This window comes from Furipterus horrens, unplaced genomic scaffold (genome assembly GCF_987537825.1).
Source record: "Furipterus horrens unplaced genomic scaffold, mFurHor1.1.pri manual_scaffold_2, whole genome shotgun sequence".
NCBI classification, from domain to species: domain Eukaryota; kingdom Metazoa; phylum Chordata; class Mammalia; order Chiroptera; family Furipteridae; genus Furipterus; species Furipterus horrens.
The window spans coordinates 49,993,750-50,017,271 of record NW_028327172.1 but is presented as its reverse complement, the minus strand read 5'-3'; the positions used below and the strand labels follow the sequence as shown (position 1 = coordinate 50,017,271).

Below are 23,522 nucleotides of genomic sequence, written 5' to 3'. Positions count from 1 at the left end.
CTCCCCTCTACGTGCACAACAGATGTTACTATTATTGTTATTCCCAAGTCCACTTGCATAATTATTGTTTTTACAAAAGTCACACAGTTGTCCAGATTTACTTTTTACTTTTGGATAGCCAGCTCTACTAATTCTGATAAAAAGCAAATCAATTTAAAACCATTTGCATTGAGCCCTGGCCGGGTGGCTCAGTTGGTTGGAGCAGCATCTTCCTATACATCAAAAGGTTGCAGGTTAAATTCCTGTTCAGGGCACATACCTAGGTTGCGGGTTCAACCCCCAATCAAAGTGCATACAGGAAGCTACTGATTGATGTTTTTCTCTCTTTTTCTCCCTTCCTCTCTCTAAAATTAGTGAATATATTCTTGGGTGAGAATTTAAAAATAAAAAAGGTATTGATTGTACATTTATTTATTTGAGCAAAGCACTAAGCTGCTCCCTTAGGGAGGCAAGTGCATGAAAGTCTGGGGTCCTTGTCCTCTCAAAGCCAGAGAAGACATAACACTAATAGCACTGAGGACAACAGATTGGGGGACCATGCAGTGCGACGTGAATTGTTAAGGGAATTTTGAGAAGGCCAACAGGCAAGGTCACTCCAACCTAGTGTGGAGCAAGAAGGCATAGGATTTGGATTTGAAGAAAGGGAGGGAGGGGCCACAGAACAAAAATCCAGGGTGAGAAGCTACTGGAGTGCAGGCTAAGGCTGAGTGCCTCTGGGAATGAGAAGGGCGGCTCCCATCCCAGTTCTGTGGCCACCCAGTGTGTGACCTTGAGAAAGGTGATTATCTCCCTGAGCTACAGAGGAATTTAATAAGATAGCACATTGGCATCTGCCTGGCGCTCACTGGGCTCCTATGTTATTTTCTTTCATTTGTACTTTGAATCTGAACCCCAAAGCAGAGACCTGTTGACAAGCTGGAAGTCTGAATGAAGGTGTTTTCTTGGTGGGAATCAGAGCCGTAGGCTCAGACCTGTAGTTCCAACCAATCTGGTTACTGTTCATCTCAAAAGGTTGTTTCAGAAGGAGAGATACTTACAACAGTAGGCACTTTGATTTGCCTGAAGTGAAGCTCCTTCGGGCCTCCAGCTCAGGCTGTGCGAAGTCCTTTGCCCCTCATTACTGGCATCCATGACCTGACTGCCTTTCACAGCATGAATTCTGCTGCTCATCCTCCATTCCAGCCCTGCCGCCCTACCTGACTCTGAGAACACCGACGTTTGACCGTTTGACCGTGGTCTGCTTTTTCTAAGTTCCCAAAAGGCCTTTCCCTGCATGGAGACGCTCTCCCCAGCCCCAGTGCTGAGCTACTCTGCTTCCACGGAGAGCCCCGAAGTGCTGCTTCCTCCTCTGGGCTTCACATGTATATTCACTGCAGGCACTTACTGCATCATGAGCCAGCTCCTTGTCACCCATGTCAGGCTGAGGTCAGAGGGCCAAGGCTGTGCCTTCATGATCTCTCAGCAGACTATTTACCAAGCATTTGCTCTTGGCCTGGCCTTGACCTAGGAGCTGGGGTTGCAGAAAGGCTTAGACCCCACCTTGGCCCTCCAAAGCACTGAGTGCAGTGGAAGAAGCAGGCATGGAGATGCCTAAGTGCCATGCAGTTCCTCTTGAGCTGTCATGAAAGCTTGAGCAAACCTGTGCAGAGGAGGGAGCGATGAAATCAGTTGATGTCCACTTCCCACTTCTCTAAACCTCCAATTCTTCATCTGTAAAGTGTGGATAATGACACTTAACTCTTAATGCTGGGATGACAGTTAAATGAGGTGACATATGAGATTAGTGTGATTATCACAGTGCTTAGCACATAGCAGGACTCAATAGACGATGGCTATTGTTCTCGTTGTTGTTACCTTATTGGATATCTGCATTTATTACTTTATTATTAAAAACCTGTAGCTCTGCTAGAAATCTAAGAAGCTTAGAGAGCAAAAGTGAGAAGTCAAATATTTTAGCCCATCTTTGACTTTCAGAGGATGTCTTTGAAAGTGTTCTCTAGCCAGTGCCTTTCTCTTAATTTCCTGTCCTGGCAGTTGAACGTGAAGGTTGGGATGTGCCCAGGGTCTGAGAGGGAAGAGGGGTGATACTCAGCCATCATGAACAAAAACTGCTCCTCCTCAACCTTTAAAACCATCAGATGACCAGAGCAGCAGCCCCCTCAGACCCAGCTGCTTTGAAAAGGACATGCACCTGTGTCCTTTGGAACACTGGCCACCTGCCAGGAATGGAAGCGAAGTGACAGAAGGCTCTGCAGCTGCTAAGGCCAAGACAGGCAGAGATATTATCTCTACAAGTACAGGGCTCAGGATCAAAGTGCCTTTTACCCCAGCTCAGCTGGGGGTCTGTTCCCCTGGAAGGTGACAAGCTGTTTTTCCTGCTTTCTACGACCTTTTTTGGAAGCCTCAAGACCCAGTAAGCCTAGCATTAGCGCCCATCACCCTCAGTTTTAACAGTGGGCAGGTGGCAGCTCCTGTTCTCATATAGGCGTGTGCGTGTGTGCGTGCCGCCTTCAGCTCCTGAGCTCACACCCTGGCTGTCGTGATGGGTCAGGCCCAGTCATCAGAACCAACCTCCCATGTCATAGCTTCAGCCAAGGGGCTCAGAGCAAGCCGAACAAAGGGAATGAGCCAGGGGGTTGCGGTGTGAAGGAGTACACGGGAAATGTCCCTGAGGGTCTAGGAGAGTCTGGACTCTCACAACTCGTCTGTCACAGAAAGAGGGGGTGTTGTCTATAGAATGTACATCCATGCCTTGGAGGTATGAGCTGAAAGGAAGAGAGGATTCAGTGTCCCCACTATGTCCATGCAGGCACATCCCAGGATGTTGTAGTGTGCTGTGCAGATGGAAGAAACATAATCTCCCATGGACTTATATGTGTCTTAATAAGATAAGTCAGCACTGTGTGGCGATGGTGTTGGAGCGTTAGTTGCTACTTTCCCAGGCTTAGAGTCAGCTTTCTCTTGTCCTGTGGTTAGAAAGTGCATGTACCCACACACATGAGGTCAGCCAGAGGACAGCCAGGAAATACCCATTTGGAAGGGTCCATGGCCCCCTGTTCATAGTCACCCAGCTGCTAATACCTACTGAGTATCACACAGTGTATAGTCACTCCCATTTTACAGACAAGACAAGTGGGACACAGAAAGGTGAAGTGACTTGTTCAAGGTCACACAGGTAGTAGTAGAGTGGGATGAGAACACCCAGGGTCTCACTCTAAAGCCTGTGCTCTTTCTGTTATACCAGACAGCCTCTGACCTGGCCTGTCCAAAACAGATTGGCTCTGTTTGGTTTATTTTGACTTGGTTTCGTTTTACCTGCCCCTGAAGAGACATTTAATGCATTACATGCATTAATTCATTTACTCCCCAGCCTTTCTATGAGATCAGTAAGGAAACCAGTGTTTATTTAGGGTTCAGAGATCCTAAATGATATATCCAGGGTTGTACAGCTAGTGAGGCTCAGAGCTGGAAGTCACACCCAAGTCCATCCGATTGCATAGTCTGTGCTCAGTCATGGTCAGGAAGTTCCAGCTGAGTGAAGTCAAATCATGCCAGAGGCAGTGTCCAGCCCTGAAGAACTGAGCACGCCTGGGTCTATGCTCACACTCCAGCCCAATGGACAAGTACAAGAAACCAGGGATGGGGAGGAAGGCTAGCCAGTCACAGGGCTGCAGCCTAGTGCTCCAGGGGCCCCAGCAGCCCGCGTCATTCAGGCATGCAGATAGCCGAGAGCAGGAGCTAGAAACCCCACTTCCAAACTTCTCACTAGGTAGAGAGCAGACAGCCCTGGCACAGGGACAGGCCAGCCTTTCATTGGTCAGGGAATTGGTGACACTTCCCTCTCAGTCAGGGCCAGGCAGGAACTCACATTTATATTAGAAGCTAGTACAGCGGTGTCTTAAAGTCCTGCTACTGTCAAAGAGTCAGAGATGGCCAGAAGGTTTCATAAACTTTCACAACAGCAACAATTATTTCTCAGTTTCTTGCAAGATATGTAGCTTTTGTTTTTGTCATTGGGTAGTTTCTGCCTAGAGGCTGAGGGAGTGCTCTGTCTAGGTGGCTAGAGCAGCTATAAAATATTTAACTTGAACATATAATTACATTACCATAATCTCTGATAGGATTTGGTGTCCAATAGAACTCCAGCTTGGCCTCTGGCCCAAAGATATAGACCCAAGTTATTGTGCTGAGTATTCCCTACTAGATAAATAAGAAAGAAATACTGTTCAAATCATTGTGAAACAGACCAACACATTATCATTATTGTAAAGAAAAATCCACCAGGGTCTGAGAATTTATCCACCTTGTTAATCATTTGATTGTGTTATGTCCTGGAAGAAGTCATTCAAGTATATAATTCACAGAAGCCATCCTGACGGCTCTTGCTAGAAAACAGATTTGGGGCCCTGCAAAATTTTACTATTGCATATGCCCTGGACCCATGGTTAGTGCTGTTTTGGACAAAGAGAGCCCAGTACAGGGGCTAGCTGAATGTAAGAGGCCCAGAGGAAGAGAAATGAAAGTGAAGCTGCAGGTCTGGGGAAAAAGTTTATAAAAATAAAATTTGAAAAAAGGAAAAGAAAAAAGCTAGGACATGAACCGTCCAAACTCCACAGAAGGAGGCCAGCCTCAGGTTTGGAGACAGAAATCAAGCACTGTTGCCATTTGTCATTTGATATTTGACAAGTGCTGAGTGAGTAGCTACTCTAGACGAGGCAGTATGCTAGTCCCTGGGAGACTCGGAGAAGATGTGACTTGGAAATGGATCCCTTACTTTCAAGGAATTTGCAGTCTACTAAGGGAAAAGGACATATTCATAAATAACTATACTTCAAGGTGGAAAGCAGTAGGTGATAAAGTGCCATTAGGATTCAAATGAGAGAGAAACCTCTCTTGCTAGAAGGGATCTAGGGAGGCTTCATGGAAAGCATAATATTTAAGTTGGGCCATGAAGAAGGATGGTTAGGGCCTGGACAGGGGCAAGGGGGTGGGCAGACGGCTTTGCAGGTGAAGTCACCAACGTTGGCACAATCAGGGAAGATGAAAAGGTTGTGTGGGCTCAGGAACAGGTGGGGAGCGATTTGGTAGCAGCACAAAGTGGACATGTGGAGGACCCTTGTGACAAAGAAATTAGTTTGAAAAAGGAAATTGGAGCCTTAAACTCTCGGTTCAGAAATTTGGGCTTTTCCCTTGCTGGTGTTTCTAAAAGTGTACTTCTTAAGATTATTTGAGATCACAGATTTTTTTGTCAAAAATTATGAATTTATTTTAGTAAACTGGGGGAAAAAAGTATAATTAGATATGCTGAACCATTATTTCATAATGATATTGAATTTCTGTTAAAGTAAGAGAAGAAGTGAGTCAGAACTTTTGGTCAAGATGAAGGCATAGGTAGACACACTGCATCTTCCTCCACAACTAAGAAGGAATATAGCTACCTCAAAACCAGGGACAACCAGAAGTTCCAGAAAATCAAGCTGCATGGAAGTCCAACAATCAAAGATATAAAGAAAAAATACTCATCCAGACAGGTAGGAGGGGCGGAGCTGGGCAGAGAGGACATGGTCTGGAGGCGACTGCAGCAACAGTGGCTGTGGCAGCAGCAGCAACGACAGATCAGTGGAAAGTGGAGTTACACACTAAAAAAAGTAGGGAAGCACACCTGGGAAGCACTCCCAGAACCATACTAGGTCGCGCAGCTCATGGTTCCAGTGCCAGGGAAAATAAAGCCTCCTTGCTTCTGGCTGTGAAAACAAGTGGAGGTTGGGGTAGAGTAAGAAACTACCAGTCTCTAAGCACAGTCCATTTGTTAAGAGGGCCCTCACGTCCTCAAATGTCTGCAGACCCACCCATCTGGGAACCACAGCTAGAGAGGCACCATTCCCATATGGGAAGTGGGAGAAGTGCCTGGAAAGGGGGCAAGTGCTGAACAAGAGGCATTGTTCCCTCTCTGACTCCTCCCCCACATACAGCACCACAACGTGGTGAAATGGGTCACCCTGTACTTACAAAAGCCTAGGGCTCCGCCCCTTACAACATACAGGTACAACAACTCTACCTAAGACACAGGCAAAGACAAGAGTCTGTTAAGTTGAGGAGACAGAGGAGTATGGCCCAAAAGAGGGAACAGATTAAGGTTTCAGGAGGAGAACTAAACAACAATGAGCTGACCAACCTAACAGACAAGGAAATAGCCAACCTAACAGCTACAGAGTTCAAAACACTGGTGATAATGATGCTCACAGACCTGGCAGATATGCTTGAGTAAGGCAAACATAGGAGGGAAGAAATGAAGGCTATCCAAAGTGAAACGAAGGAAAATCCACATGAAACCAAATGGTGAAGGGAAGGAAACCAGGGTTCAAACCACTGATTTGGAGCATAGGAAGAAATAAACAGTCAACCAATATAGAATGAAGAAACAAAAATTGACAGAAAAAAAAAGGAGAGGCTTAGGAACCTCTGGGACAACTTTAAATGTGCCAACATCCGAATCATAGGGGTGCCAGAAAGAGAAGAGGAAGAGCAAGATATTGAAAACATATGTGAAAAAATAATGAAGGAAAACTTCCCAAATTTGGCAGAGGAAATAGACATACAAGTCCAGGAAGCACAAAGAATCCCAAACAAGCTAGACCCAAAGAGGACCACACCAAGACACATCATAATTAAAGTGCCAAAGGTGAAAGATAAAGAGAGAATCTTAAAAGCAGCAAAAGAAAAGAAGATAATTACCTACAAAGCGGTTCCTATAAGAGTATCAACTGATTTCTCAAAAAAAACTTTGCAGGCAAGAAGGGGCTGTTGAGAAGTATTCCAAGTGATGAAAAGCAAGGACCTACAACCAAGATTATTCTATTCAGCAAAGCTATCATTCAGAATAGAAGGGCAGATGAAGTGCTTCCAGGACAAAGTAAAACTGAAGGAGTTCATCAAATCCAAACCACTGTTATATAAAATGTTAAAGGGACTTATTTAAGAAAAGAGGATCAAAACTATGAACATTAAAATAACAACAGGCTCACAACTATCAACAATAGAACCTAAAAAAATAAAAACAAAAATAAACTAAGCAAACAACCAGAATAGGAACAGAATCATAGGTATGGGGATCATTTGGAAGGTTATCAGCTGGGAGGGGGAAGGGGGAGAAATGGGGAAATGGTGCAGGGACTAAGAAGCATAATCAGTTGGTACAAAATAGACAGGAGGAAGTTAAGAATAATATAGGTAAGGGTGAAGCCAAAGAACTTATATGCACAACCCATGAACATGAACTAAGGGGGGAGGGACTCCTGGAGGGAGGGGGATTGGGTGGAAGGGAGCAAAGAGAAAAGTAATTGGGACACCTGTAACAACAAAATCAATAAAATATACTTAAAAAAAGAAGAAAATAAGTGAGTCAGGAAAAAAAACAAGTGAATAATAGAACAGGTGTATGTGACTAGACAACAACGTAAGACAGTACTGGGATGAGCGTTGGGAAACACTCCTCCAGGCCAGGGACATATATATCTGTATCTGGGGGACCAGGCAGATGGCAGCAGTGCAGGCAGCTGCAGATACGGAGTTTGTCAACCCCAGTGTCTGGGCCTTTCCTGAATGAGTGGAGATTGTTGCCACACTGAATTTTCCAATTTTTCAAGAAAAACCAGTACAATTTTTCTATGAACTCTCCTTTAAAAAAAACCTTGACAACTAATTCAAAGTTTTTAAAACACTTTCCAAACAAAAGTGTCCACAAGCCTCCAGTTTGTGATATCTATGCTGGATGTAATGGAACAGTGGCCTGGAGAGACACAATTCCAGGATGACAGCTGTGGCTGACAGGAATTGACCGAAAGGGGCAAGGTTGGAGGCAGACGTCCACTGAGGATGCCGACGCAGCAGGTCAGGCCAGAGGTAACATTGACCAGACATTTCCATTTTCCAAGTGAAGTCCAGGCTGGCGTGGGAGTTTTAACCCACAGGGATCTAGGTCATTTCTACGTAGTTCTGTGCATTTTCAGTCCTGGCTATGCTGATACAAGTGGGGGAAGGGGGTTGGTTTTCTCAAGGTTTGTAAGCAGTATCAAGCTTGGCGACAAGCCCTGATAAATGATTGGTGAATAATTAGCAGCTCCCCCACCCCATCTCCTCAGAGCCTGTTTCTCTTCCCTCATTGTCTGTCATCACAGAATAATTCAGCACAAAGTGATGCTCATTAGATGGAACCCTCTAGCCAGCGGCTGAGTTGAGCTTTTAAAAAACTGATTTCTTAAATAATTTGTTCTGAAGACAGCTTGACATGAAGTTGGCATGATGATCAGCAGGTCACTGTGTGGGAGCAGCAAAGATGATTATTCTGGATCTGGCTTACTCGACCCCCATCTTGCCCAGAACTGCTTTGCATTTCAAAAGACTGCCTATTCTTTAAGAGCGATTCAAATACCACCTCCTGGAGGACCAAGCCCTCCTCTTTGGAAGTGGGCCACAAGTTTTTTGCATTCATTCAGTTTGGATCTTTCTCTCCCCTCTTGCTTGTTTTGATAGACCTGTGTGTAAAGTCTCAGCCTTTCTTCCAGATCAGTGTCTCTTAAAGTGGTACCTAGACCAAGGGCATCAGCATTACCTGGGATCCTACCCCAGACCTGTTAAATCAGAAACCCTGGGGGTTGGGCCTAGCAATCCATGTTTTAGCAAACCCTTCAGGGCATTGATACAGGCTAAAATTTGATGATCCCTGATACTATACTAGAGATAGGAATAAAGCAACATTTCCTGAGCATCTTCTATATATCAGGTGTATGTCTATATATACACATACATATATGTACATAGTGGTTTTATTTAATCTTCACAACAAGGATGTAAGACAGCGGTTTTCTCATTTCACAGATAAATAAACCGAGATCTCAGATCCAGTGACATTCTAAGTCTCACCTTTAGAAGTAAAGCCCAGATCTGTTCCTACTCCAAAGCCTAAAGCCTCTCTGCTGTTCCTTGAGAACCAGGACCTCACTTTGGATCCTCTTGATGGCATCAGCGCAGTGGAGTGCACAGAGACTCATTTGAATGAATAAATGATAATGAGTAAATGGATCAGTACTGTTGTCCAGTATGATATGGTTGTGAGTGGCTCGAACTGCATTTTCATTTTTGAACACTAGTAGGTATGTTTTAAAATCAGAATTTCAATGAACAAAACTAAAATAGGTGCTATTTGGAATTTCCTGGTCCTGGCAGCACCCTTTGTGTCGCCCTCACTGTGTAACTGACGGACTGAGGCAGAAGGAGTGGGATCAGCAGGTGTTCCTATGGGACCAGCGGCGGTGGTGCAATGAAGGAAGCCCTAGATTACGTAGGATTTGATAGTCCTGTCACTTACAGCTGCATGAACCTCCGTGAGTTCTCCGTGCCTTCATGTTCTCATCTACAAAACAGGGAATAATAAATAACACCTTCCCTTCCTCCATACAGAGCTATTGTAAGGGTCAAACAAAACTGTATGTAGAAATGCTTTAAAAACTTAAGTCCTAGTTATCAAAGCCTACAAACTGCCAGGGAGAGCCTGATCAGGCCCAAGGTGAATGGATGTGTCAGGATTCTTTCGGCTGCAAGGAGCAAAACCACACTCTAGTAACCTCAAGGACAGGCAGGTGTGGCAATGAAGTAGCTTCCAAAAGATGGACACTGTCTGGGACTAAAATAGGCACTGAAAAGCCTCTGGAGGTGCAGGCAGCTCCAGGCCCCCATTCGTCCTCTTCTTGTCATGAGCTGTGTGGCCTCTTGCTGTGGCGTCCTGGCCTCTCTCGAGCTTCAGCTCCATTCACCGCTCCCTGCTGACAGGCCAGCGTCCTCTCTCACTCAGGACTGCTTCCTCCGAACCTCGGCTCCTACCAGGCCAGAATAACCTCACCAGCCCCTCTCTTTCCATCGTATCCTCTGACTTCTGCTCTCATGTTCTCATCACTGACCGCCACATTCTCTGAGTACATTTGAGTTCAAATACTACAGGCTGGAACTATGGCCATGTCAGAGAGTGCTGGTCAGTCGGCCTATGGATGGGGTATCCTTGGGTCAGGTGCTCATCCTGTCCAGTCACCTCAGGCCAGCGAGGAGGTGGCATCATCTTGTCTACCTGTGCCTGCCACTTAGGCAGGAACTGTGGGCAGAGCAGAGCTCCTCAGAAGGAGCTGAGGGTGAAGGACTGATACATCTATAAGGGGAGGAAAAGCGTCTCCAAGCCCGTGAGCAGCACCTCCCCTCTTGAACAGCGTAGCACCTGTCAGTCTCATCACCGTTTGACGTGTGTGTCTCGGTGGCCTCTGGCATGGGCGCACTGGGCGTGGAGGAGACGATGCACGTGCCGGGTCCCTGGGAAAGGCAGCAGAACCAGAGCCAGCGGCGGGGACTCTGACATCAGTGAGAACCGCAGCCAGCAGTCCCAGGAAAGGATGTGGGAGCTCTTTAGCTAGAGGCAGCCAGTGAGCCACTCGCTCTCCAGTCCCGTCCCTGCTCACGCAGCCTCGGTGACTCACCGGAGACCCCTCTCCCAGGACAGGTGACCACACAATACTTATCTGAAGACACAGCAGAGAGGTTTGAAAAGTTGGAGTCTGCCCTTGAACAACAAACTTCCTTTTTCTCCCTCAGGTTCTAAACATAACGATGATCTAAGTTTTGTTGTTGTTTTTTTTTTAATCTGTATCTAAGTACTAACAATTTGGTTTAATCCATTAGATCACAGGATGTTATATCTGAAAGATCAACCAAGCCATCCACTTTGCCTGGAACACTTCCTGAGCCAGAGTAGATGCTCAGTAAATAAATGCTGAATAAATTTAATGCAGTTTGGAGGTGAAAAGAAAGTCCCTGAGATAAAAGGACTAGGCCAAGGTCACTAACAAGCTGGTGGCAGGCATAGAACTAGAACCCAAGTTTCTTGATATAGACCAGGCATGTTCCCTCCCACCATGACTATAGAATCATAAGATTTCAAGTTTGGAAGATGGCATACGGCTTATCTTTAATCACCCTGCAGTATCCCCACTAGTCATTAATTTACCCTCCTCTTGAATACATCCAGCAACTGAAAATCTATGACTTGATAGGTTACCTAGTCTATTCATTTAGTCATCCATCTGGCTAACATTCATTTACCACCTGCTTTGAGTCAAGGATGAGTGATACTATTTATTGAAGATTCAGAGATGAATAGCATATTTCCTACCCTCAAGAAATGTACAGTATTTCGGTACATACATACCCATTCACAGAATATAACCCAACACAGTAAGTGGTACACTTTCTTCCTTCTTTGGAAATAAATCTATTTCCCAAAGACTCTAGTCCTGACTCATTGGACCTGCGTCAACCTCTTAGGGCCACAAAACAAAAGTATAATCCTTATTTCACATGTCAGCGCTTCATATATTTTTATACAGAGTTCCTACCCTCTTAGTAAGCTAAATTCCCAATTCCTTCAAGAATTCTTTATTTGAAATGTGGTTTCAAGCTCTCTTGTCCTTCTGGTTGTTCTTTGATGAACACATTCCAGTTTATCTTATCAGGCTCTTAAATATGGCCCCCAGATGTGAACTACTGAACTGCAAATCTGGTTGAGAGTACCATACAAAACTGAGCCTCCTGCCACTCCCTTCATTCATTCTAGGCTTTGTGCATAAAAAATATAGGGCAAGGCCACCAGTTATTCTCTTGACCCTGACTGTTGTGCCATGCATGCTGCCCTGACCACTGTCATACATTTCATTTCTCTCTTGTATTCCTGCTGAGTTCCTCAACAATAAGTATTTCTGAGCACTTGCTTTGTGTGTAGCACTCACCAAACTCTGAAGAACCAGACATGATGCTTGTCTTCAAGGAGTTCACAATCTCACTGATGAAATTTGGTTTGCCCCCAAGTAAATAATTAACAAAGAACCAAGACCGAATATAATCGAGGGAACAATCTTTTTACCAGACCCCTCCTCAGAACTGCTCTTAATAGTGGTTGGTAAATTTCTGGGTATGATTGAAAACAGATCTCCCAGTTCAAATGCCAGTGCAGAACTGGCTTTAAGCCCAGGCTGTCAGGGGCTTTGTCAAATTCTTGTCATTGTATTGACCTAGACTGTTGCAGATGAAAAGCATTTGATTTCCATCATCTGCAGAGAAAGCTGGGGCACCTACAGGGATTGACACCTCCGGGCCATGGACCAGCTTTCCAGCACCTGGCACCTGCCCAGTGCCAATCTAGAGTGCAGAGGGAGGAAGTTCTTTCAGTTGTTGGCATGAGTCTGCCTGTGTTTGGGCTTCTGGGAGACAACAGGTTTAATTTGCTTTGACAGTGCTTTTCCCCAGGAGGGAATTTACCCAAACACCCTGCCTTCTCCACATTCACCTCAGTGCAGATTTGGTTTCCCATTTTAACCGTGGGGAGTTTCTGCATGTTTTATATGCATATGTGTGTGTTTATCCCCAGTACCCACATGGCTTGGTGTAGATTCATTAGACCAACTCAGTATGTTGTTTTGGTTCACAAATGAGATGCATATATGACCCTTTCTTTAAATCGAAATACCAGCTCAGCCACACCCTGAGCAAACCTCTTTATATGCACAGCATTAAACTTTTTGCTCTTCAGAATAACCCTCTGAAATGAGTGCTATTATTAACCTCATTTCACAGATTGGGAAAGTGGTGCTTAGAGGTGACTGGTCCAAAGGGCATGTTGCTAGTGGGAGGCAGCCTGGCTCAGGAGCCCAGCCTTTGGTCCAGACCATAAACCACAAACTTTGGCTTCAGATAGAACTTGGTTCACATCTCACATTTGCTCTTAGAGCTGTGACCTTGAGAAAGTGGTGTCAGCTCTCAGTCTCCATCTGAGATGGTGAAATGGTGGCAAAGGTACCTATTTCTCAAAATTATGATAACAGAATGAACTAGAATATAGGACATGTCTTTCACTGTTCCATTTGAGGGCATCAGAAGGTCTGTATTAGAGTCTTCTCTCAACCTTGAGCTGCTGTAGAATTAAATCCCAGTTATGCTACATAGTTTGTTTCCCTCTCTTCTTTCAGTTGCCAACAATAATCCCAACCCCCTTTCAGGATCAAAGAGGATGTAATAGATGTAACCTAAACCGTAAATGTCACTAGCTGCAGTCAAGATGACGCATCCAGTCATCCAACTGGCTGTCCTGCATCCAGGTTCTTTCCTTCTTGCCTGAAGCATTTGCATTCATCCCACAGAGAAGCCAAAAGGAGGCATCAGAAAGTAGATCTCTGCCAGGTAATAGGTAGACCTTGTTTCCTCGACTGAGCACTCCCAAACATTTGCCAGCATTTGCTTTTACAATTTAAGGAGAGAGAAGAGAAATAAGGACAGGAGTTGTAGCTAGTAAAAACAAGCTTCTGTTATCCGGGACACATCACAGGGGAACAAGACAGAGGAGCTTGGTGGGAGGGATGGTGCTGGGTGAGCAGAGAGAGAGATCAAGGACGATTAGTAAGCTCCGACTCCACTCACAGCTGGTTCCTTCTCACTTTGGTGCTAGAAGCCAGCATCGGGCTCCGATGAGGACTGAGGTGTGCCTGCTCAGAGCAGGGTGCAAAGCTGTGCTCTGGGGAGGTGACAGAGAAGAGCCTCCTTTCCTCTTCTCATATAACTGCCCCTGGGAAGCAGAAGCTCAGTGGCCAGCTAGGCTCCCAGTAGTCCTTTTCCAGGCAGGACTTTCTTCCATGGTCTCTCCTTGTTTCCTACAAAACAAGGCTTTGGGATTTCAAAACAGAAAAGAAAATGGTGGCAAATGAAGGCAGGCTTTTCCAGGCACCAACCCTGGTCTCAGGAGGACATATTTATCAACTGTTATCCTTTCACCTTGGCATGTCAGTGCTAATGATTTGTTTCTGGAAAAGTGTAATGAGTAGACAGAATGAGGCAAGGCAGTGGGTCCTGAGGCCTCCGGTTTCTTGTCTCCCAGGTCTCCTCCAGCAGAGAACACTGGTGTCTTGTCTTCCTTCTGCAGATGCCTCTTTGTGTTTCGAGCAATATTTTGTTCAACATGCAGAAAACACGCCCACTCCCAACACATGTCCAGAGAAAGAGCTAAGAAAACATTCAAACTCTGCATTTCAATATTGATGGAAGGGGAAAAACAAGTTCCTGAGAATCAAATTTTCTAGCAGGACCTACTGCTGTGATAGAAAAACAAAGCTGGGGCAGGGGGAGAGCCCTGTTTTCCAATATACCATATACCCGCTTATGGAAATCAGTCATTCGTGGGCAGCTGGAGTTTTCATTTAGATTTGAGCAGATCTAAAGGCACACCTTCTTGCAAAATGAAGGCAGCTGCTGTTGGGACATGAGCAAAGCAGGAGGGAATGATAGAGGGAAGAAATTCCCCAGACACTGATTGGAAACATAACAGATTTATTCAGTAAGGTTCACACTTCTCCCACACCAGTGAGTGTCCCTTCTGCACTAGCGTTTAGGGTGGAGATACCTCGTCAGTGCAAACTTACTATTTGTGGGATCCCAGGTGGACGCCAACTAGTTGAAATCTTTCCAAGTGGAAGAAAAACTATATACATAAACATTTCATCAAAAGGAAATGTTCTCCAAATGTCTCCCTTTTACTTCCTTGTTACTATCATAGAATTATTCCATGTTTTCTAAAACTTCTGCCTTCTCTGAAACCGGCAGCCTCGGACAAGTTTTGTAGCACACAGCATTCTGTGCTGTCAGGTTCAGCAGCCAACACTACACGCAGTCACAGAAAATACGCTTTTTCACTGTGAAGGCTTTCTGGCAGATGATTAACAGGTTTGTATCTTGCAGGCTTCATAAATCAAAATGTATGTAACACTTACCTGCAATTGATCCTGTTCAAAATGCAACTGGTAATTACAGTAACTTTTATTAGGAGACTGTTTTATACCATGGTTTTGGGAAGAACTAAACCACAGGGTTTTAGATCTGGGAGAGATCTCTGAGATCATCCAGTTGAATTCTTTCAGAGATCGCAACAAATGTTTATTCAGGCCCTCTGTGAACCGAGGCAAATACATAAATGAATGAACTTAGTTCCTGCCCTCGGGGAGTTCACAGTCAATAATGAGGACTGTTTGGGGCTTTAGTAGGAGTGAAGGCAAAGAGAGTCTTGGTGTAACTTTGCCTGTTTAAGAAGGAGGTGACCTTTGAGCTGGATTTGAAAGAAGGAGTAGGAGTTGCCACGCAGGCAGGTACAGGAGGAGCTAGTGCAAGGACGAGGAAGCAGGTGCAGAAAGATGAAGTGACATGGTCCAGGCTCCACAGCCATTCAGTAGCAGAACAAGACCCAGAGGCCAGACCTTCCGCCTGTCTGTCTAGTACTCCTGCAATACTATAGGTGGAACCCACCCTCCAGTTGTACCTTTAGCCAGTAGCTATAAGTGAAAATAATGTTACCTTAAACTTGATTCAACATTCTTATTTTTAAAAGAATATTCAAAATGAAATGATCTAAGTCATTCTTTAGAAAAAAAAATGTTTAAGAAGCCATTTTAAACTTAAAGGTATCGGTCAGGAACATGGATTCTTCCAAGCAAAGCCAATGGAGAGCAGAGATACTCAGGGCCCTGGCTTGTGGGCCTTGTTCTGCTGGGATTCAGACCACTTTGCCCTGAAACAGGAACATATGCTGGATTACACCATCTTGTTCTTAATTCTGTAGTAGTGTAAAATGTTGCTCATGTTAGCAGAGGAACAACATGGAATAAGTGGAATTTCCCACCCACTAACAAAAGGAACCACACGTTTAAATCCTATTTCCAAACTTTTTAAGTGGTTTCCAAGTTGGTAATGGCAGACAGTTGGGGAAAGACCGTTTTGGGAAGTACACCATGCTATGAACTCATCACCATCTCCCCACCTTTTCTCTTCTCTACCCATACCCAGCATTCCTCAAGCCCACCTCCTCCGAGAAGCCTGCCCTCTGCTGGTTTTGCCCCATAGCAGCTGGTGTTGCATTGGCACTAAATGCTTTGTTGCATTTAAGGCTTCATGCCCTTGTCTGGATGCCTTTTCTGCACAGTTGCTCTCTTAAATAATTATAGACTCATAGAATTTGAGATCAGGAAGCAATCCTAGGGGTCATCTCTGCCATCACCTTTATTTCACATATGAGGAAGGTGAAACCCAGAGACAGGATGGAAGTAGCTTTAGGTCACCCACCATGGTAGCAGAAGAATGGGCTCCATAACCAGGTTGCCTTACCTGTAGGCAGAGCTGCTTCCATGTACTGAGCTGCTACCTGGGTGACAGTGTGACCTCTTTCTCCCAGTCAGGCTGCAAATGTCCTGTCAGCAAGACTCAAGTTTTATACAGTAACATCTCATTTGATAGAGGCACTAGCCTTGGCTTTGAGACTTAGAGTTGTGAGCTAAGACATGTGGTTGAATTCTCCACTCTGCCCACCTTACTAACCTTTTCTTCTACTTTCCACTCTGACTCTGTGGACTCACTCTGCTCTCTGTTTCCTTCTCTGTTAAATGAAAGCATTGGGCTAGATGGTCTCTTGGATCCCTTTAAGCTCTACAACTTCTAGAATTCTCTACCTTCCAACTGGGTCCTTTTCTATCTTCAGGACCAGCCTCACTGTCCCGCAGATCTGTCACCTCAATCATCCTCCTGGCTTCTGCTGTGGAAGAAGTTCCTTTAAGACCCAGAGAGCATAATATTATTGAAGAAGACCAGGCATGGAGTCCAAAGGCCTGGGTTGGACACTTCCCATCCATGACACAGTAACTGTGTGGCCTTCAGCAAGTTACTTCGTCTCTCAGCCACCTTCTTTTTTTCTTCTTTAAATACAAATAACAATCCATCCTTTTGGATTTGGTGAGAGTGAAATGAGATAAACTTTGTGGAAATACATGGCACAAAGAAGGCATTCACAATATAGTGCCTTCTTTCCTTTATTCCGCAGCCAGCAACAGTGAGGAGTGGGCAGTTCCACATGAACAGACTTCCCAGCTAAGATTTTTACTAAAATCTTTCTGAAATGAATTCTGTATTTCCTTGGCATGTCACACAGACAATCCCAAAGTATGAGGGAGACTTGGAGAAAGTAACATCTTTGCAAAGGTGGGCATGATGACAGCAGAAGCTGGGGCCAAGGGGGTATGAAAAGGAACTCCTATGCCTTCTAAACGAGCTTGGTTTTTTTCATTTCTCTCCCATTGAAGGGTTTTTAGTAGGAGAGTGACAGGATCAGATTTGTTTCAGAGACATCACTCAGGCTGCAGGTGGTGAATGGAGCAGGGTGGGAAAAGACAGATTTGCAAATGCTCAGGATCTTTAAAAAACAAATTCCTGGAATATCAGCCCATTGTGAGAAAAATATAAAACACAGAAAAGTATAAAGACCACAAGAATTGCCCAGTAACCCAGGATCCAAAGATAACCACTACTAATAAGTTAAACTATTTTTCCCCAATGTTTTTAAAGAAAATTTGCTAATGTATTTGTATATACAAATTTGATTTATAAATAATTGGTTTAGCAGACATTTTCCAGAACAGGTCTCTTAATGTCATTTGAGATGGACCTCAGTAAGAGTAAAATAACGTGTAATTTTTTTTAACTCAATTGGTTGCTTTCAGTGACTGAGCCAGAAGAACTCAAATGTGTGAGCCCTGGTTAACCTGAGGCTTGATTCCTGGGGCCTCAGTTTGGGGAAAGAAGTTTCTGTTTTCAGCTCCCCTTCTCTTTTCTCCCCCAGAATCGGTGGATAACTGCCCCAGCAACTGCTATGGCAATGGGGACTGCATCTCCGGGACCTGCCACTGCTTCCTGGGCTTCCTGGGCCCTGACTGCGGCAGAGGTGAGAGCCCTGCAGTGCTGGCCTGAAATTTCTACCCCCGGGTCCCTCGGGCAGCTCAGCTTCCACTTCTCGGGGCAAGAGCAGAACTCCAGCCCACCTCTTGACTCTCGGGAGAAGGGCTCCCAAGAGCCATTCTTCAGAAACCCTAGGAGGGAGGCCTGCAGGCAGCGCATGGCCTCATTAGCCATTGTGACCCCCGTGTGCATGACTGGGGAGCTCTGGAAGGAAGGGCCTTGACCGGGGCAGCCACAGTGAACTTCACGTTCCCTTGTAGGAGCAGAGGGAGTGGCATGGGGTCCTTTTAAAAGTTGATTTCCCCTTAGAGGAGTGATCAGCCAAGGGTCTTTGAAGTTCATCTTTATTTAGTGTACTTTCTTCCTGACCCTGTGCAGGCCGGGGGGAGGCTGATTTGCTGCTCAGTTATTGCAGAATCATGGCTAAAACCACCAAGGACTTGGAAGGCAAGACTGCTCTTCTCCACATAGAACCCTAATCTTGCTTCAGATTTGGGCACATACGGTGCTAACGATAACCACTATTACAAGAGCTTAAAGGCTTCCCATGATCTACTCTGTGCATTTGGCCTTCATATGTGTCCTGGAAGAATTAACAAGGAAAATGCCAAAGGAGACCTGTAGTTCTGAGAATTTGGCACTCCTTTTGGGGAAGCTCAAATGGCCCCTTTCTTTGGTCTTTCTGCCTCTTCGATCGTTCAGCAGGCATTTGCTTTGTGCCCTTCCGGGCATGGTCCTGGGCTAGACACTGAGGTTACCACACTGAGCATGCCCAGGAGCTCTCAGAATGGGAAGCAGACAAAATCAACAATTACAAAGCAGCTAATAGGAGATGCCCTATAGGTAGGTCACATGCAGGGAGCTCCTATTAGAGTGAAAGGGAGCCGCTGTCTTAGCTTGGATGGGATGAGGACAAGGGGAGGCTCCCCAGATGAGGTGACACTGGGAATGGGGACCTGATACTTGAGCCATTGTTCATTGGTGGAAGCCAGAGATAGCTTTCCAGGCTGAGGAAACAGCACCCTGAAAATATAGCGATATGACGCTGCTTTGGGGAGCCTGCCAATTCCTTCCAATGAGAAAGAGACTCAGTTTGAGGCAGCAGAGCCTGCAGCCCTGAGACAGCACAGTGATTACCTGCTGAGCTCTTTCAAAACACAGGATGCCAGGTGGGGGCCCGGGGAAGGTGGCACAGAGAGAAGAGATGAGTCATTCCTTCTAATGACAATTACTGTCTCATCCCATATGCGCTTGAAGTGAAGAGTCATGTATGAAACAGCCTTCTCACTAAGGCCAGGAGGTACTTACAGCACAATGAAATATAATTTATTTTTATATAGTGTCCTCCACACAGGTGTTCACAAAACACTTTATGCTGAGAGGCAGAATGGAAAGATAATGCTTTCAAGAGCTAAGTTGGACTCAGCTACTCTGTCTCTTATGGGGCAGTGGTACATGGGGTTTTAGTGGAGGCCTGAAAGGCAAGAACAACTGAGATTTGCTGCTTAAAGGCGACAGTAAGTGGCGCTGCAGATGAGGTTTGGGAAGCAAAATGAAGTGCAATTAGCAGGAGAGCATCGGAGGAGGGATTTAGGCAGGTAGGAGGCCGGCTGTCTTCTCTAGTGGGCCCAAGGCACAGATTGAAGCTTTCCATCCAAGGTTCCTGCAACCACCGTGCCGCACCTGGAGTATAAGGGGGACGAGGACAAGCAGGGCTCCGCGGGAACCAGCTCTGCCAGGCCCCGCACTGCACACCTTTGCCTACAGCTCCAGGCGTGCTTAAGCTGGAATGAGATAAAACATGAGAAGCAGATGGGCACCTGTGGGAATTGTGGCGAAGCACTTGAGTCTCTTGGTCAAGCCGGCAGGCCAAGGGGAGGAAGGGGCGAAGGCTAGTGGGGGGTTGCTGGGCTTCGATTCACGCCAAGGCCTCCTGTGCCCTTCTCCACAGCCTCCTGCCCCGTGCTATGTAGTGGGAATGGCCAGTACATGAAGGGCCGGTGTCTGTGCCACAGCGGCTGGAAGGGCGCCGAGTGTGATGTGCCCACCAACCAGTGTATCGATGTGGCCTGCAGCAACCATGGCACCTGCATCATGGGCACCTGCATCTGCAACCCCGGCTACAAGGGCGAGAACTGTGAGGAAGGTAAGGTTTGCGCGCAGACTGCGCCAGCACCTCTCTTGGACTTAGAGGTCTGCACACAGGGAGGGCATCCAGAGAGCAGAGGAAGCCACGTGAGCCACCCTGTGATTCCCCACCCCCTGAGCCAGGAACCCCTCAGCAACAGGAATTAACCGAAAGGAAGAGGACATTCAAATTCTGGTCTGCTCAGTGAAGGGAAGTGTTGCATTGAGTACTTACTGTGTACAAGGCTGTGATAGAGGCCTTGTATTATTTAACCCCACTAGGAAGGGGAGTCATCTTCATTTTATAGTTGAGGAGACAAAGACTGGGAGCGTCAAATGACTTGCCGAAGGTCACACAGCTAGAAGATGGCAGGGCTGGGTTGGAGCCCAATCTTTCTGTCTCCGTAGCCCAAGTATTTTCTACTCCCCTTTAAGCTTATCTGCACCCCATTTCTGAAGTATGAATATATTGTAGACCTCCAGACTCTGTCTTTGCATGTGTGTGTGTTCATGTATCTGGCTCTCAGGTGCTCATAAGCATGTCTCTCTCCTTCATAAGGTATATATATAAGGTCTGTCCAGAAAGTTTTCAGCCATATAATATGAAAAATAGAGACATTTATTGAAGGTGATACAAGAAACACTGTACATAGGACAATGATGCCTCCGTCCTCTTCGAAGTAGGCACCTTGGGACCTCACACAGTTCTCCCAATCACCATCAGCTACCCCATCATATAGTCCTGAATCTCATTGATGGTCTGAAATCTCTTCCCTTTCAAAGGTGATTTTAATTTTGGGAAAGCCAGAAGTTTCAGGGTGCCAAACCTAGGCTGTAGGGCCTGAGTCACCTGAGTGATTTGATGTTTTGCCAAAAAACTGCACAAGACGTGATGCATTAGCAGTGTGTTGTCGTGATGAAGCTGCCAGACACCAGTGGCTCATACCTGTGACCTTCTGAATCATCCGAATAGTTTCCGCAGGGGAATGTTCAAGCTTAACACAAAATTTGATGCAGATTCATTGCTCTACTTGCTCAATCATTTTGAATGTGACAGCCACACAGTACACATGCTCACCCAACAGCACCTACCGCCCCCACTGACTAGTGCAGTGAGGTGGTCATTGTTCACACATGGACGTTCCTGTCCACCCTCCTTGGCTGCCAGGTTACATCAATGACATGCAAACTGTTCTCATTATATTAACAATGGCTGGACTTTTTTCTGTACAGGCCTCGTATTTCTATATAGACCAAGGCTAGAAAGTGAACTGCTGATATAACCATGACATCAGTTCTTTCCCAGAAAATCTAACTAGGTGAGGTAAGAATATATTTGTATTTCACAGATTAAGGAGCTCAGACCCAGGAATGGGCAGTGACTTCACCATGGTCATAGAGCTAACTGATGACCAGGTTGCAGTTCAACCCAGGTATTCTCACTTCCGATCCAGTAGTCTCTCCCCTTGGCCGCATAGAATTTCCAGATGAAAGGAGGGGTCTTATTCACAAGCAATATAGCGTAGCCTTTAAGAGTGCATAGCTGTAGGTTTGAGTCATGGCTGTGCCATTAACTAGCCTCAGTTCCCTTGTCTATAAAATGGGAATGCCTTCCTCGGGGGGCTGTTGAGAGGAGCGAATTAAATGACCCACGTAAAGCACTTAGTTCAGTTTCTGACACACAGTTAATGCTCTGTAAATGTTACCTTTTATATTATTAGTATTATTCTGGTGACAACTGAAGCATGTTTCCTGTTTTACTCATTTCATCCAAGTACTTTTGAAACGGATGGACTTCACCTTCAAACTGATGGATGATGCTAAGAGTTATTATTACCTCCCACTGTCCCCTGTCTGGTGCCCTTACTACCTTCTCTATTGAGTGGAAGAAGCTAGCCTTCTAAACTCATCTGGTGATAGTCTCCTCTCAAGGCATCATTTTCTCTTAAAAATCTAGAGAGAGAAAGACTATAATGGGCCCATTTTAAAAGAGTGGGGAACAGGAAGGGATTAATGCCTGAAAAGCATCACCTCTCTGAGACAGACTGTCTGTAAACCCCAAATGTGACTGGAGGTCCTGATTCGGACCTATTAACATGGACGCAGATTACGTGAGGCTGTCTGACAGAGGAGGCGTGCCAGCCCGTCCCAGCCCCTCGCACAAAGGAACTCAGCTTTCTCATCCTGATGGTGACCTTCATCTGCTTTCCCTTTTCAGTTTAGTCGCTTGAGGTGAAGACCCTGAGAAGGAAAGAAAAACAAAGAGGACATTCCTCTTGGAACTGTGGGGCTGCCCCCCAACCTACCACGCTGTGTGGGCCAAGGAGGGGGAGCTGTCCAGATCCACTGGCCCTGGACAGTGCCCCAGAGTGCAAGGGTACTTACAAAGAGAAAAAAAGAAGTTATTTAGCTCTTTGATTTACATTATCTATTTGAAAAGAAATGTTTTTACTCCTGCTTTCTTTTCTGAGAAGGCCCATCTGGTACTGATTCCTTTTATTATTTCTGTTTCTCTGATGAAGCATCATTGTATAGTCCTTGTGTTTATAATGGAGGTTTCTTGGGGCCTTTGCCCTCCCCCATCCTGTCTCCCCTCCTCGCTCAACTCTCTTCTAACGGGTTTCACTGTGTTTATAAAACATCAGCTAACAAGCTTACTCCCTCCCCCCCCTCCTGCTTCCTTCTTCTGAAGTTTATTGCTCTATATTTTTTTAAAAGCCTGAACCACGCCAAGGGGACTCTTGAAGGGGGTTGGGGGAAGGGCAGGAGAGAACAGCTTCGGCCCTTTTGCAGTGAAAAGTGAGACTGTGCTTTTGGTCCTGAAGAGCCTCTAATCACCTGTGTGGTCACTGAAGCGTGGAACATTGGGGGCAAGAGCTGTGTTTACAGCTGGACCATGCAGGTTTCATCATTTCATCAGCGGGCTAAGTTTCTTCCAGAAAGTTTGGCCTGAACGGCAAGCTCTTCAGAGGAAAAAATATAACTGTTTGGCACCCCTTCTAAGGAGAAACTAAGTGAGACTGTCTAAGCGAAGTGCAGCCTTCCTCCCTGCCAAGTTCTCCGGCATCCCCTCCAGCACAGAGCTCCCCGCCCCAGGCAGCCCATTCTTCCCGTTAGGCACAGTTCCCTGCAAGATAATTATCACCTGGGAAACCATCCAGTGTGATGGACAGAGACCACTTCAATCCGCCTTAGGGTTCCTGTCACCCCAGAGGCCGCGGGAAGGGAGCGCAGATCCACAGCCTACATAGGATCTCTTTGGCAGAGTATCCTATGGCATTGATAATGGCCCCAAGTTTAGGATGCACAGGGCCAGTGTTCTCCCAGCAGGAGCCTCAGCTGGCTCAGCTTAGGTTTCCTGGAGCCACTCTCCCTTGAGATACAGTCCTCTGTGAAACTTGCCTGCACTGCCTCTCTTGCTTTGACCTTCAGAAGTTATGATTAATTGATGATGAATTGCCTGGAGGTAGCCTCTCATCAATTCCCTCTGATCTTTCCTTGCCTGAACCAGCTTCCCAGAGAGCGTGGGATTCACTCTG

At 45.8% G+C, this 23,522-nt stretch overlaps 1 protein-coding gene across 1 annotated transcript in view; it reads left to right on the top strand.

Moving 5' to 3' along the window:
• Positions 1 to 23,522, top strand: part of TENM4 (teneurin transmembrane protein 4) — a 382,101-nt gene that overhangs the window by 224,586 nt on the left and 133,993 nt on the right. Inside the window, 2 exon segments of the mRNA XM_090265745.1 lie at positions 17,741 to 17,842; positions 19,808 to 20,002. Of these exon segments, the coding sequence (XP_090121871.1) occupies positions 17,741 to 17,842; positions 19,808 to 20,002 (297 nt within the window).